The sequence below is a fragment of the Drosophila obscura genome, unplaced genomic scaffold (assembly GCF_018151105.1).
Source record: "Drosophila obscura isolate BZ-5 IFL unplaced genomic scaffold, ASM1815110v1 contig_192, whole genome shotgun sequence".
NCBI lineage: Eukaryota > Metazoa > Arthropoda > Insecta > Diptera > Drosophilidae > Drosophila > Drosophila obscura.
Window position 1 is genome coordinate 1,169,611 of NW_024542781.1, and position 14,771 is coordinate 1,184,381.

At 46.5% G+C, this 14,771-nt stretch overlaps 1 protein-coding gene across 1 annotated transcript; it reads left to right on the forward strand.

The window, feature by feature from the left end:
• The first annotated feature begins 268 nt into the window (after positions 1–268).
• LOC111067621 (microprocessor complex subunit DGCR8) lies at positions 269–3,460 on the forward strand. Its single transcript, XM_022356798.2, is given in 6 exon segments — positions 269–978; positions 1,410–1,604; positions 1,671–1,924; positions 1,926–2,651; positions 2,708–2,962; positions 3,028–3,460. Coding segments are annotated over 6 exon segments (1,953 nt in total). The 5' UTR covers positions 269–743; the 3' UTR covers positions 3,316–3,460.
• Positions 3,461–14,771: the final 11,311 nt, after the last annotated feature.

Below are 14,771 nucleotides of genomic sequence, written 5' to 3' on the forward strand. Positions count from 1 at the left end.
TTATCAACACTGTTAAGATAACTACATATGTTAGCTTACAGCGATAAGTGTGCTATTAGGCGCGTCAAACGCAATCAGCTGTCGTGTCTTACTGATTTCGAAAAATGTTTAAACTTTTGCTTTCAAAATAGCTAATCTTGTAAAATAATTGATAAATTTATGTGATAGAATTATTTGTTCATTAAAAGTCGCTTTTAAAAGGCAGTAAAACTACAAAAAGTGCCTGTGCCAATTCTCGATTATCTGTATATCGATAATATTCAGCCAAAAAAAAACTCTAATTTCGTGTGTGTGGTGTCCTTATTTTATGCCATAAAAACAATAATAATTACCCTAATTTAAGTAGTTTCATAAACATTTTGGAGGCACGTGCGGATAGTTTTGCTTTGGTGGTTTGTGGTGATCTGTGGTGCAACAGAATCCATCGCATCGCAAAAGCCGCTTCCCACGGGCGCCCCGAACAACCAACAAACTCCACAAAAACAGAAAAATAGAAAACCCACAAGAACTTGTGGTGGGAAAGGGGAGACAGATTTGATTTATCCGGTTTTTTGCATGCTCCAATAAACGTGAAAAAAAGTGTACATACAAGTTGGGGGTCTCTGGCTTAACCAATGTGGCACTTCCAATGAAAAATCAATTACAAGTCGTTGGACGTTCTCAGTATTGGTTATTGGCAAGACCAGCCCACAGGCAGCTATAAGAGTTACGTTACAATTGCATAGATAGATTAGCGCTTAAGCATGTCCCAGGATGCAGTTGCCGTGGCGCAGGAGTTGCAGGCTCCTGCTGGCAGGAAGCGCGCCCGACTGGAGGACGAAGAGCAGGCGCTAAAGGTTGCCGGCTTCTCGCTGAGCGCCATCACAGAGATGCGACAGACGCGCGACGCCGAACTGCAGAGCGAGTCCATGGACCAGCAGCTGCGCCAGTTCCAGGTGCTCGACGAGATCGGCACCGCCAGCGATGAGGATGAGTCAGGTGAGTGCGGGGCGATGCGGCTCTAAAAATCTTCAGCTGCCGTCAGATCTTATCTCGCTCTCGATCTTCCCCGGAGCCGCTCCGAGCCGCTTATCATTGAGCAAATACAGGAGGCTGATAAAAAAGGCAAACTGTAACAAAAAACGAAATGAAAAATGAGATTCAGATTTCATTCGGAGGTGTACCTGGCAAGTGCAATCGCCTTCCGCCGACAGTCTCCTTGGGCTGATCTCACCATGCGCATGATACCCATTGTCCGGCTGGAGTGGCCCCCAAAGACAGGTACAGCTTGTACAGCCAGCAAATTAGAGAGTCCCAGAGAGAGTGTCCCAGAGGATGAGCCAACCTATTGTGGTGGCCCTGCTTAGCACGTTCCTTCCCCCCGAAATGCAGCTTATATAAATAATCTCTGTCTTCCCTTTCAATGCCAGACGACAATAGCGAAAAGCTAGCGGGCGAAAACGGTGGCGATGACGAAGATGCTGGTGAGGGAGAGGGAGATGAATATGATTCCTCGGACTTTGATGACGACGAAATAGAGAATCTCCTGGATGAGAAGCTTCCTGACGAACTACGCGAGTCCAAGCGACCCAAATACGAGCAGCGCTTCAAAACCGTAATGGAAGGTGAGTGAGCATCTGGACTCCGCCCAGAGTCCTTCGAGCATCGAGTGATCCTTCATTTCATTGCAGAGAAGCGTCACAATCACTTCGAGGTACTGCCCGAGGGTTGGGTACAGGTGACGCACAACAGCGGAATTCCGCTCTTCCTGCACCGCAAGACGCGCGTCTGTTGCGCCTCTCGGCCGTATTTCCTGGGCACTGGCAGTGCCCGCAAGCATGCCGTGCCATTGGGCGCTATACCCTGCCTGAACTATCGTCGGGCCTTGGACGAGGAGGCGGAGGCTGAGGTAACGCAGCAGAGCAAAGAGACGACCCCGCCGGCAGGTCGTTTGTCCCATGGCTGCTGTTGGCACGGCCGCTGCAGAGGAACCCATGGCTGTGGAGGGTGAGGAGAAAACCGCAGAAGCTGCGACCTCGACCCAACCGGACCCAGTAAAGGCCGAGGCACAGCCCGAGACGCTGCCGGCTCTGATGCCAGCAGCGAAAATCGTCACCGTCAAGGAGAACACACAGACGGAGTCGGTGACGCCCGACCAACTAAATGCCTACTGCCAGAAGCTGTTCAAGTTCAAGGTGATCCGTGTTCTGCGCTTCCGCAGCTGGAATGCGCGCCGCAGGTTCACCAAGAATCGGAAGCACATCAAGAATATCCAGAGACCCACCCTGCCCGATGGCACAAAGCTCATCAAGTTCCCCATTCTGGCGGCTAGCGGCGAGGGCAACACCAATCCGCGTGCCCGCAAGGAGTGGATCATGAACCCGAACGGCAAGAGCTTTGTCTGCATCCTGCACGAGTATGTGCAGCATGCCCTGAAGACGCAGCCCACCTACGAGTTCAAGGAGCTGCAGAATGCGGCGACGCCCTATTCTGCGATCGTTTCGGTGAACAATCTGAAGTATGGCACGGGCTATGGCACCAGCAAGAAGCAGGCCAAGTCAGAGGCGGCGCGAGAGACCCTCGAGATTCTCATACCCGATGTCAAGGACAAGATAACAGGCAACAAGGACACAAAGGGCGCCACGGCCAAAAAGGGCCAAAGCGATCTATCAGTGAGTGCCACAAAATCAATCAAAAAGATGGAAAATAACGAATGAAACTCTTTTAGGTATTTGATGACATTCGGATTGAGGATCCCCGAGTCACCGAATTCTGCAACAAGACGACAGAGCCGTCGCCCAATGCCATTCTGCTGACATGCCTGCAGCGGAACTATGGCAGCGATGTGCAGATCAGCCAGGAGATAAACCGAACGGCCAACAATAAGAATGAGTTTACCATGACCGTTGGCAAGCACACCGCCAAGGTGGTGTGCAAGAACAAGCGCGAGGGCAAGCAGCTGGCCTCGCAGGCCATCCTACAGGTTGGTATCTGCCGCTGCTCTCACTAATGATCCCACGATCCCATCTGACATTCCCATCCTTGCAGATACTGCACCCGCACATCCAAACGTGGGGCTCGCTGTTGCGTTTGTATGGCAACAATTCGATCAAGACGTTCAAGGAGAAGAAGCTGGAGGAGCAGGAGATCACCGTGCTGCAGAGCAAGGCGGCCGTGAATCAGCCAAACTATGCCATTCTCGAGAAGCTCAAAATGGAGATGCTCAAGCTGTCCGCCAAGCAGGAGAGCGTCCTCACCATGGGCACCTTTGTGCCACCCAACGATGTCGATCTGCCCACGTCCTCTGGCTCCAATCTGAACAATGTAGAATTATAGCATACGCCCTCATACTCTCTAAAGAAATCCGGTCTCTCACTCTCATGACAAGAGCTCACATCTACCATTCTGCCAGATCTATGATTCTGAATATATAAGATTAGCGACAATCGCGACATCCATTCTCTAGAGGCCCATGAATCAATTTTATTCGGCTTTAATCCAGACAGATATTTGATAACTACGATTATGTACGTGTATAATTAATCTAGAATGTCTGTTGTTTAGATAGTAATTTCAAGATCCATAATAAATTGTATTTCTATTAATAGACCGTTCAAGAGATTAGAACACAAATGGAGCTTCTCTATAAAGTATGTATGTAGCTTTAAACGGATTCTTAACTCAGCTTGAAGTCAGTTTTTCTGTTATTATTTGTTTAGACAAGATTGTCGGCTTTCAATACATCAAAGAAGCCATGAAAAGTAAAGCTCAAATCAGATAATTCTTGGTGGGTATATTTTTGTTTATGATTATTATATTTTAATGTTTGTAAAAACCTTCATTAAATTTGTATCTTATTTACTAAATCATAATAGTAATCAATCAGTTTTAAAACTGATCTTTTGTGAGAGGAATCCTTGTTCTAGGATCTATTAAATTTAAACCTTCATATGTCCCATACCGATCTATAAGGGTATCTAAAAATGCGGCCCCGCAGAAGCTCTTATTTCTAATCTTTGGCATCGTCTGGGAAATTTTAAAACTGTGAACATGCCATTGACCTTTAACCAATTTGGGGAAATGTTTCAAAAGGCCTTATAAAAATAAAAAATGAAATATTTACATGGCCATTAGAGGCGCGTATCGTGGGGCAGGAGCAGGAATGGGGGATGGGTGGTTCAGGTGAGTTGATGTAAATATTTCAGATGTATGTCTGTGTGCATCTATGTAAACGTATATGTATATGGGTCCACGTTTGTCAGTATGTATGTGTGGGTGCAATTATTTAAAAGACGATGCAGTCATAAATTATGCTACATTTTCATTTCATTCTAACGTTTTCCTTTTTATAGCATTCCAACGAGCACACACACACACACGGACCCACACCTATACACGCTCATAGAGAGAGAGAGAGAGAGAGAGCCAGAACGAGTAAGAGAGCGAGTGTGCGACAGGGAGAGGAAGAGCGGAGCTGCTTGGCATTTGGCAGCACTGGCATCCGTGAGTACCGTTAACTGCGCATCGGAAATCGCGCACGCAGAGAGAGGAGAGACTGAACAGCAGCCATGCTGGAGATGGGAGATGAATGTTGATTTCCAACCTCGCGGAGCGGAGCGGAGCGGCGCGGCACGGCACGGCGCCACACAGTCATTTTCTACGGGCATACGGATGGATACGATACGGGTATATCTGTATCTTAACTTCAGTACTGGTTCGTTGCGTGGCGAGTGCAAAAGTGTCTGCTCCGTGGAATAGCTCGAATAGCTAGAGAGCTCTGTGTCTGTGTGGCCCATCGTCTGCGATTTATAATTGAATCACTGTAACAGGACATCACAAAAACAGGCAGAGAACGAGAAAAAGTCCAGGCCAAGCCCACACCACCTCCAGCATCAGTGCAGTGGGAAGTGTCCGGTAGGCTGCCAAAAGCAAAATCACTTTTATTGACATTCATCTTTGTCGCCGTGTCGCAGTGTTGCAGTGTCTGTGTCGGTGTCGGTGCCGCTGTTCGTCGAAGTCCTCGTTGTCCCTATCGTGGCACCCTTCGCAGTTCCCTTTCCTGTTATCCTGTCCATTCCCCTCCGTGACCCCCTCCCGGTATATCGTGTGTCGCGTGCTGCAAGTGCGTGGGTTTGCCAAATCTCCGGATAAAGCGGTACACACACCGCGTGCGGGTGGAGAGCAGAGAGAGAGCAGGAGCAGGAGAGACACGCGTGTTGCTTTTGATTTTTCGGTTAACGGCACAAAAATTGGGTCTCGCTAAGAGTCGCACACACACACAAACCACACACATACACGACACAAAAAAAAAGGAAAAACGAAAAAAGAAAAACGAGAATATCGGGTACACATCTCTCGTCTGCCAGGCAGGCAAGCAGCCAGGCAGCCAGCCAGCCAGCATCCTCGTGGAATCGGTGGAATCCTGCTGCTGCTGCTGCTGTTCTGTCCCATGCATATGTATGTGTGTGTGCGGTAGGGGAAAAGGAATTGTGTTTAATGCATTTGGCCACCTCTTGGGCGCCTCTTGGCCCTTGGCCTAAGCAATTCAAAAATATGTAAATTATGTAAAATTCGATTGGAATTTTTGTCAACGCGCACACCGAACATCAACAGCCACATGAACATCATTGCCAGCAGTAACAACAGAGAATAGCAAGAAGAAGGCAACAATAACGTGAAATAGCAACAGCAACAGAGAATAATAGAAGGAGCAACAAAAAGCAGGATAGAAGGAACAACAAGGCAGAGAAGAGCCACTGCCGTACATAGCAGGTAAGCGATTACGGGAAAGGGTATGGGTCCGGAAATGGGTATGGGTTGGGTTGGCTTGGAGGTATGGGCTATGTGAAGCGGAGCGCATTAGGCGCCAAGTGTCAGCGGAGAATGTTGGAAAATTCAATAATCCGCCGCAGGGCGCCCAGTTGCCTTCCCCTTCATAGCCCCATCTGTGGAACCCCCATAGCACAGAATATACATACCTACACATGTATGCGCTTTGGCCTGGTCTACTATGCTGTTGCCGTTGCCGTCTGTTGCGTCCCAAAAAGTAGGTTGACTTTGGTCTGGTCTCCAGTCTGTGCAGGTATTTGGTCTCTCGGTGTCTGCTTTGCGGGGTCTCTGGGTCTGTGTGTTTCGATTTGTCCCCTGGTTCTCTCTGCTTCCATAATTCACTGGATCTCTGCATTTCTGTTTTTGTGGATTGTCGCTCAATACCCATTTAGTTTCAGTTTCAATTACGTTCTCGGTTTTCGTTTCCAGTTAATTTTCAGCGAAATGAAAGAACAACAAGAACAAAAAGCAAAATGTTGACAAAGGTTTATTTGTTTACTTGGCGGTGATTTGAGTGGCCGCATCCGCTTAAGACCTCCTCCTCCTCCTGCTGTGACGATTCCCTGCTGTAAGCCACCCTCTTAAAGTAGCCACCGGAATGGTCTTTGAAGTTTGATACACAAAATCCAGGTAATACGCCCTCGGGGTCCACCAGACAGCCCCTAAAAACGAGGGGAATCCCCCCAAATTGTAACAAAAAGTGTTTCTAGGAATCACACCCGAGTTTTAGACCCTTCTTAATACGTTTCCTTTTCTTTAACGCTTCCTTTGATTTCGCTTTTCATTCATCAATATTTAAAATAAAATATTTTCTTTTAAGCTTTCTTTAATTTTGTATTGTACATTCGACCCGTCTTTTGCAGTTTTTCGGGGAACAGAAAGGTTCATTGAAAATTAACACCCACTTGATGTCCCCAAATTTGATTAAGGCAGCCTGCGAATTGTCTCTGTTTCTGATACCCTTTTTTGATTGTTCTAAGGATTCTTTAAAGAAAGTTAATTGATAAAAGATCGTTTCTTATATCAGACATAATTAAATAAAAGGATATACTACGTACATAGATAAACATACAAGACATTAAAACTCTGAGATATTTTTTTAGTAGATATAACAGATATTAAACAATGTGTTTTCCATCCCAAAAGGCCTTAGTTTGTCAGTTTGAATCATTTAATCTTTACTCCTTCTAATGGCTAAAGATCTTCAACAGAAAGTTAACAAGTTTTGGCTTGAAATAGATTTATAAAGAATAAAGATATTGCTATAAAGTAATATAATAAATCAGCTTAACAAAACACAAGAAAATATTCACCAAAAAAACGCTGAGTTGACAGAAATCACTAAAGTTCGTGGAATAACAGGAGGAATCTGTGTATTCGTTTATAGAACAAAAATGTCCTCTACACATCTACGAATGTCAAGAAAGCGATGCTGATTCACTTGATTCAATTATTTTTAAAATTTTCCTATTTTAATCAATCATTTTGCTTGAATTGCTTGAATTTTCAGCATGCAAATATTTACACATTTGAAAAGCCAAATTGCAAAACCAAAAGGACTCAAACTTAAAAACTAATCATTCTTTCTTTATCCGAAAAGATGATGATAAATCTAACGAATTTTTGATTACAAAAAGAGATATAGAGAGAGAGAGAGACATGCATGTAAATGTTTCGCTCAAGTGATTTACATTCCAACGCACATTTTGCACATGCTCGTACAAATATGCTGCCAAAGCAGGCAGCCCCAACCGCTGCTCAGCTTTTGTTTTTTGTTTTATTTTATATATTTTTTTCTGATAGTACGAGCAAGTACCGACATTCCATGAAAAGTTTGTTTTAATTAATATTCCGAAATGCAAAGCAGCAGAAGAAACCAGACAAACAAAACGTTTTTATTTGAGTAAACGTGAAACTTGGCAACCAATCTGGAACCCAAAAATACCCAGGGACTGTGTTTTCCTTGGGACCCTTTCCCACATCACATCCATCCATCCATCCCACCCATTCTCGGGGTTGCAATGGCAACGATCCTGGAAGGAAAGGGGGCGAACACCACAAGGTGTTCTTTGATGTCTGATAAGCAAATTCTCGGCAATGTGACACCTTCGGCTCAATGGATGACCGACGGTAAGCATCAGCCCCAATCTGACGGCTGGGGGGCAGTACTTAATAATGCAAATACCCACAAAAACTTTTGTCTTCCATCAGACCGAGCCGAGAATGGGATGGAAATTCCAAAAGTGCGGTGGTGGTGGGGAGGCTTATCAAATTCTTAGAATGGCTTTACACACAAATAGAAAAGTAAGCCAGAAAAATGGCATTCGTTTTGTCGTTATTTCATGGGGGGGTGGTCCTCTGGTATTGGTCTTGGTCCAGGTCTTAGTCCTGGTCCTGGTCCTGGGTGGCGGGCAGGCAGGCAATTTGGTTGGGTAACAAATTATCACTGGCCGGAAAATCAATAAACATTAATCTTCGGCGCGATTTTGTCTATATCCGCCACATTATTTGCATAGTTAATGGCCACCGCCCGCCATGGAGGCGCACCCGACGGGCATTTTGGTTAACTTTGGTTAAGATTCGATTTTAATTGGATCGACAGCGGCAGGCAGGCAAAGGCAGTGAGTGGCATTTATTGTCAAAATTATTACTCAGTATAGTTCAGGCTACGGGGACTGGTAATAGTTAGTGATTCGGACAGATATTGGTTGATATTACTCAACTATTCCTTTGATTACTGAGAACAGTTGAGGCTTTCGTTTATTTGCCACTTGGGCAATGACAATCCGACAATGAATCCTTGTCTGGCCTCAAGCACCGAGCACTCGATGCCGTTTGGAGTATAAGCTGCTCCCAAGCGGGCTGCAGAAGGACCCACCACCACAATGTGACAAGTGGCAACAAAGAAGTATTAATGATGCTCAAAATCAAGCATTTTGCATCGATAGGTAATTAACACAGAATGTGGTGCAGGTGTGTGCGTCCAGAGGTGGTAGCACTTCAGCAGGCCTCAAGATATCCTTTCATCCTCTTTGATGGCAGCAGAAGCAGCAGTAGCAGCAGGAGAATATTGAAGCTTGTACAACATGGCGTATACATAATGTATAAATGAGTTTTGTCTGAGGCAGCACCATGACATGTGTGTTTACCATTAAGGGGGGAAAATGAAATGATTCTGCTAATAGACCCAAGGGATGCTCCTTCCATTGCCATTCCATTTTGATTGGGTCCTTGGACGTACGTTCCCACAGCAGCCGAATATTGATATCGCCCAGCCCTACCCCAACCCCCTCCCCATACCCATCCGCAACCCCGTAAAAGTAATCTCATCTAAGGGAACTTTATCCCATGAAATTAAAATTTAATTTCAATTAACTTATCACATCGTTTGCCAGCAACCGACAGTCGACAGCCGACGGCCGACACCCGAAATCCCATCACACCCCCATCGCATGTAGCCCCATCCATTATAGCCTCCCCAGTGCCTGATGCCCGACAACACCCGGGGTGCCCGACACCAATCAGGAATGCCTTACCCCGGCACATCAACACATTGAACTGTGGGCTAATCTACCACAAAATACCTGCAAGGTGTAGGCCCACGCTCCTGTCACCTTGCCAACACGGCCATCTCCTGCCGGCTCTGCCTCCGCTGGCAACACTGCCACCTTGAAAATTTCATAATTAAACGTTGCCCAGCCACGGCTTAGACTAGGCCAGCCAGACCAGGCCACACCAGACTGCAAACCGTAGACCGTAGACTGGAGCAAGAGGCAGAGGCAGAAGCAGACCAGCTCAGGCATAGCCTTGGGTGACATCTTCAAGAATTCTAATTAAATCATCCCAAGAACTTTTGAGGACTTTCTGTGTTGATTCATGTTCCATGTGGCAGCTGCCCCAAGTTTTCCCAGGAATCTCTCTCTCTCTCACAAAAAAAAGGGGGAAAGAGCGGGCGGAGGAACATGAAAATTACAAAAAAAACAAATAAAAAAAAATGAAATGGAAAACTTTTACCAGATGCACAGCCAAAAGCTTTGCCCAAGAATTTCACTTGATTTCTATTTGCTGTTGTTCCCCGTCCCTGCCCCGTTCCCTGCTCCTCTTGGCCCTCCTTATGGCCCTCCCCTTCTACTTGAAACGCTTACCGGTTCGTGTCTTATACCGACTAATTTGTGGTGTTTGCTTTTGGTCTCTTCTGACAGGGTGGAGGCCGCTGTGGCTGCCGCTCCAATGGGTACCATTGCTGGCCAGGATTCCTGGCTTATAGGCAGTGTTTGGCAGAGTGGGGGGGGCCAAGTGGAGCGGACAGTGGCTGGCGAGATCTACGGGGGCATAGGTATCAGTATTTCATGTCGCCACACACACGCACCCACACACACACACCCGCAGCCAACACCCACACCCGCACCCACCCCACACTCATTCATGTATACAAGATTCATAGACTCATAAATCTTTGAGTATTGAAAAACCATTTTTGCCTATAAGAACTCATGCCGAAAAGTTTATCCAGCGTACACGCTGCTTTCCGGCCAGGGGAGGTGCTGCCATGGGTATGGGTTATGGAGGGGTTTGGGGGTTGTTGGGGTTGGGGGTCAGGGAAATATTCGCAAACTTAGCTTGAGGTGAAAGCAAACAACGTGACGTCGAAAAACAGACCACACCACCGGCATCAAAAGGGAGCACCGCCAACAGTTGTGTACAACATTGAATGCCAATTTAGCCTGAACTACAAATGGTTGCAGGGGTTGCTGGCTGGCTGGCTGGCTCGATTAAGGGCTGGGGCATCCCCCCGTATGGTTGTCGGGACACGGGAATAGCCATTCTGCCTGGCGGCCATTTTGGGTGCAAAATCCAGCAAAATAATATTGTTATAGTACACATACCACTTCATACTACTCCATCCTACTCCATGCTACTCCATGCCAATCCATACTAGTAGTACATATTGGACCTTGGTCAGAGGAGCTTTAACTTACAGCCAGCACAGCCCGAATGTTTCCATATGCTTCAAGCAGCAGCCGCAGATACACACACACACACACACACATACAAATATATACATGTGTGTGTGTGTGTGTGCGTATAGAATATCGTATATTCAACGAAGCGTTCGAAATGAGAGAGGGATATTCATGAAATGGAATAACTAATGACTTTATGCTAGAAGCGTGTTTTGTTAATTGCATTTGACTGGGGGAACAGCGCCAAGAGACTCAAACCAGGGAGACACACACACAGAGGGGGCCAAAGAGAGAGAGAGAGAGAGAAAGAGAGGCTGCTAGTCGAAGCCTTTGCTGGGGGTTGGGAGCAGAAACTAGCGCTACCCTGGCAGATCGATGGCAGCTATATATACGATATAGTTGGCTCATTTATGGAGGAACACAACTCAGTACTTGAGTTCAGTAGAGATGGCAGCCATATCATAAAGGTAGGAACTGTTGGGTAGCTTTCCACCGCTGATGCTGATCAAGAACCTGGTCGTAAAAGGTTTTCCTCTCTTGCTTCCAGCTGCCAGCAATTATTATGCCCTTAGCAAGGGTACAAAAAGAGATACGGAAATGTAGGGAATATAGACAGAAATATGGAGAAAGAGACACGGGGCAGATGGCAGATAGGGAGAGTGAGGCAGCGGGGCCACCATGAGATATGGCCAGTGGAGGGAGAGCCGTGCCCCGCGCCATGGGCTCGCCGAAAACTTGCTGCCACAACTTGGGGCACCATTAACTGCGGAGATGGGCAAACCAAAAAAAAGTAACGCCACACACATCCAAATGGCTGACTGTTGTGGCAAACGAAACTTAACGAAATTAGAGGAAGGCCAAGCCCAGCCAAGCAGCAGCAGCAGCAGGCAGCAACAGTAAAAGCAGCAGCAGCAACAGCAACAGCAACAACATGGGGCAGCAGCAACAAAGTTGACACAGACCACGGCTAATGAAACCACAGTTGAAATGGTAGTGGAGGGACAGGGACAGGGACAGGGACTGGGACTGGGGCAGAGGATAACCAGTCAGAGGGTAACAAGTGGAATGAGTGGATATGGCTACTCAAGTTGCCCGCAGTTACAATTTTGTATCTCATCCTCAACGCACCCAATCCCCCGCACACCGCCACCAACCCACCAACACCAACACCACACCAACGACAACGACAACGGCACCCCGAAAAACGTTGGCGACAATTTGCCAATGGCGGCGATAATTTTCGCTATTTCGAGTGGGGTATAAAGGATGGGGCGAAAGCTGTTCCCTGGCGAAGGTGGAATAGAGCCATTCCAGAAGGTGGAATTGAGCCATTCCAGGCAAGAGGTGGAATGGCGCGTGGGCTGGGTTATATTGTGTGGGATGTTCCTGCTAAAAGGGTTAGCCCCGGCGTGGTTTCCATTGAGCTGCTGTTAGTGGAGTGACTGGAGAGAGGGGAAGCACCGCACTGGAGTGGGTGGCATACGTACAATTTCCTAGATGAATAGGCTGGATGGATGGATGGATGGATGGAAATCACTTAATTGATTAATCTTATTCATACACTGGCTTACACATTTGAAAACAAATCAATCAATCAATCATCTGGTGGAAGGACTCTGGTCTCTGATCTCTGGTCTCTGTTCTCTGGCTAATTAAACAAGCGAAACCTCAGTAAATTACTTGCGAAAGTATTCTTAGAGGTTTTCTGCGTGTCTGGTTTCGGGATATCAATTAAAAAATTCAATGAATTTGCATTTGAAAAAATACCACCAATGTGTTAAAGATTTGCCTAAGAAACACACGCACAGAAATATTTCTAATTGAATGCACTTAAATTACTATTTTTTCCTTTTTTCCATTCCATTTTTCCTTTAATAAAAAGCCTTTTTTATGCAGCAATCTGTGCATATTTGATCGAATTTCTATGTCAGTTAAAATTTGTTCTAAAAGCTGCTGCAGACCTGGCAGCATGCAGTTCATTCTTTTGTTCTGCCATAATCCTTTTACCTAAGAGTTTTCCCAAGTTGTTTTTAATAACCAGAAATATTTTGCTGTAAGCACAACAACAATTCAATACACACATCCTTAAGGGTCTGGGTCTCGAGTTTGATTTGAAATAGAATGCTGCTGTGAAGAGGCTTAGGTGCAGCATTTTTGCTGCTTGATTATCTGGTGAGAGCATTTGTGGACCAATTAGTGAAGAACATTCCTGTGCTTCTTAAGTGAAGCATGTCCTTTCGTTTTTGCCTCTCTACTTTATCCATTCCCATTGCCATTCCGAGTCCCAGTCCCAGTCCCATTCGTATATCCATTTTTCTGTCGTTTCTTTTGCCACTCTACTCGGTTCTCCATTTGCCATGCCATCTAATGTGCACTTGCAATTAATTGGCCAGCTGCTTCACTTTGTGGCCCTAATCCACTTGAATATCCGTTTCGCAAACTCGTCCCCTGCCCTCCTCCACCTCAATTATGAGCATATAAATAGTTAACTGCCTTTTAATTAGTGCTGGAAAAAACGATCTAATATATATGCACACATAACATATAACATATGTACATAAGTGTATTTATTCCGGGAGCTTGCACATGTGCGGAGCCAAACCAACACACAAACTTCAAAGCCAGGGGCACAGATTGGTAAACTCAAGTGGCTTCCTGTCTTATGGTCACTCAATTATATGGAGACCAGGGTGCTGGCTGCTGGCTGCTGCCGCACGGTGATGCATCAACAAACAAGTCGCAGCGCACGGGCAAAGGACATGAGGGCCAGGGGCCATGGGCCACGGCCAGGACCTCCTGACTCCTGACTTGCTCAACGTTCAATTTGCGTACTTAAATTCATTTCACTTTAATTACGAAGGTTTTCCGTTTAATATTTTATACCCAGCCCTCAGTCCTCAGCCCCCTGCACCCTCCCGGCAGAGTGTCCCCATCTGGCAAGGATGCCGATGGTCGCTTCATCTGCTTAATGTCTGTTATTTTCATTACCCGACCAGTGTCAGTGCCAGTGCCACACAGACTTCGACATCGTCGTCGATGTGGGTCTCCCCCCTCCTCACCCCCTCCGCCTTCTACACCTTCTGCTCTTTCAGACGGCAATGTTGTCAGGGCTCTGACTCTGCGTCCTCTCAGGGTTTTTCATTTTCCTTTGCGATACTCTCTCTCGCCTTTCGCTTCGCTTCGTTTCGTTTCGGTGTTGTGTTTGTTTGGTAGGTAAATATTTCGACTATAAACCGGTATTAAGGTATTCATAAATTGCTGCTTGATGGCAGGGCAGGGCAGTGCAGGGCAGGGAACACGGTCGTTTAGCTGCTTTACCCCACCCGCCCATAACCCCAGCCAAAGTCATCAATGTGTGGGTCCAAGTCGATGCCCAAATATCCAATTTAGTAATTTTCTTTTGCTGAAAATTGAACTGCGACCCCTCCGCCTCGCCCCAAGGAGTAATGGTCCGAAATGGCCTATTTGGAAAATTCGTTAGCGGATCGAATGACACATATAAAAATGTCTCGCGGCGATGTGTGTGCGTGTGTGTGTGTGTGCTGCACGAGTTTTTTAGTGGAAATGCCCCAAATCCAAATGAGCAGCAACAAGCTAAGTTGCTTGCCTTTTTGCTTAGTGGTGGGAGGAGGAGGAGGAGCTTAGTCAGGATTCGTGGCAGGATTGTGTGGGGTGTGGGGTGTGCGGTGTGGGTGGGGGGAGACACACGACGAAGCACCATTATAGAGCTAAATGTAACGCTGGAAACGCTGCCAACAAAGTGGCAAAGCACACGAGATGCTCATCAAATACCAACCAAATGGTGTAAAATGCCTCATTGAATGAGACATCTGAAAATCTCCAGCAGCTCACCTGCTCACCTGCTCACCTGCTGCTACCTCTCCAGCTTCAGCTCAGCAAACAGCAACTCCCTCCCTCTTGCTCTGTGTGTCTTGTGCGCTCTCCCCCCCTCTCTCTCTCTGTCTGTCTGTCTCGCTATCTGTCTTGCCTCTCTCTGCT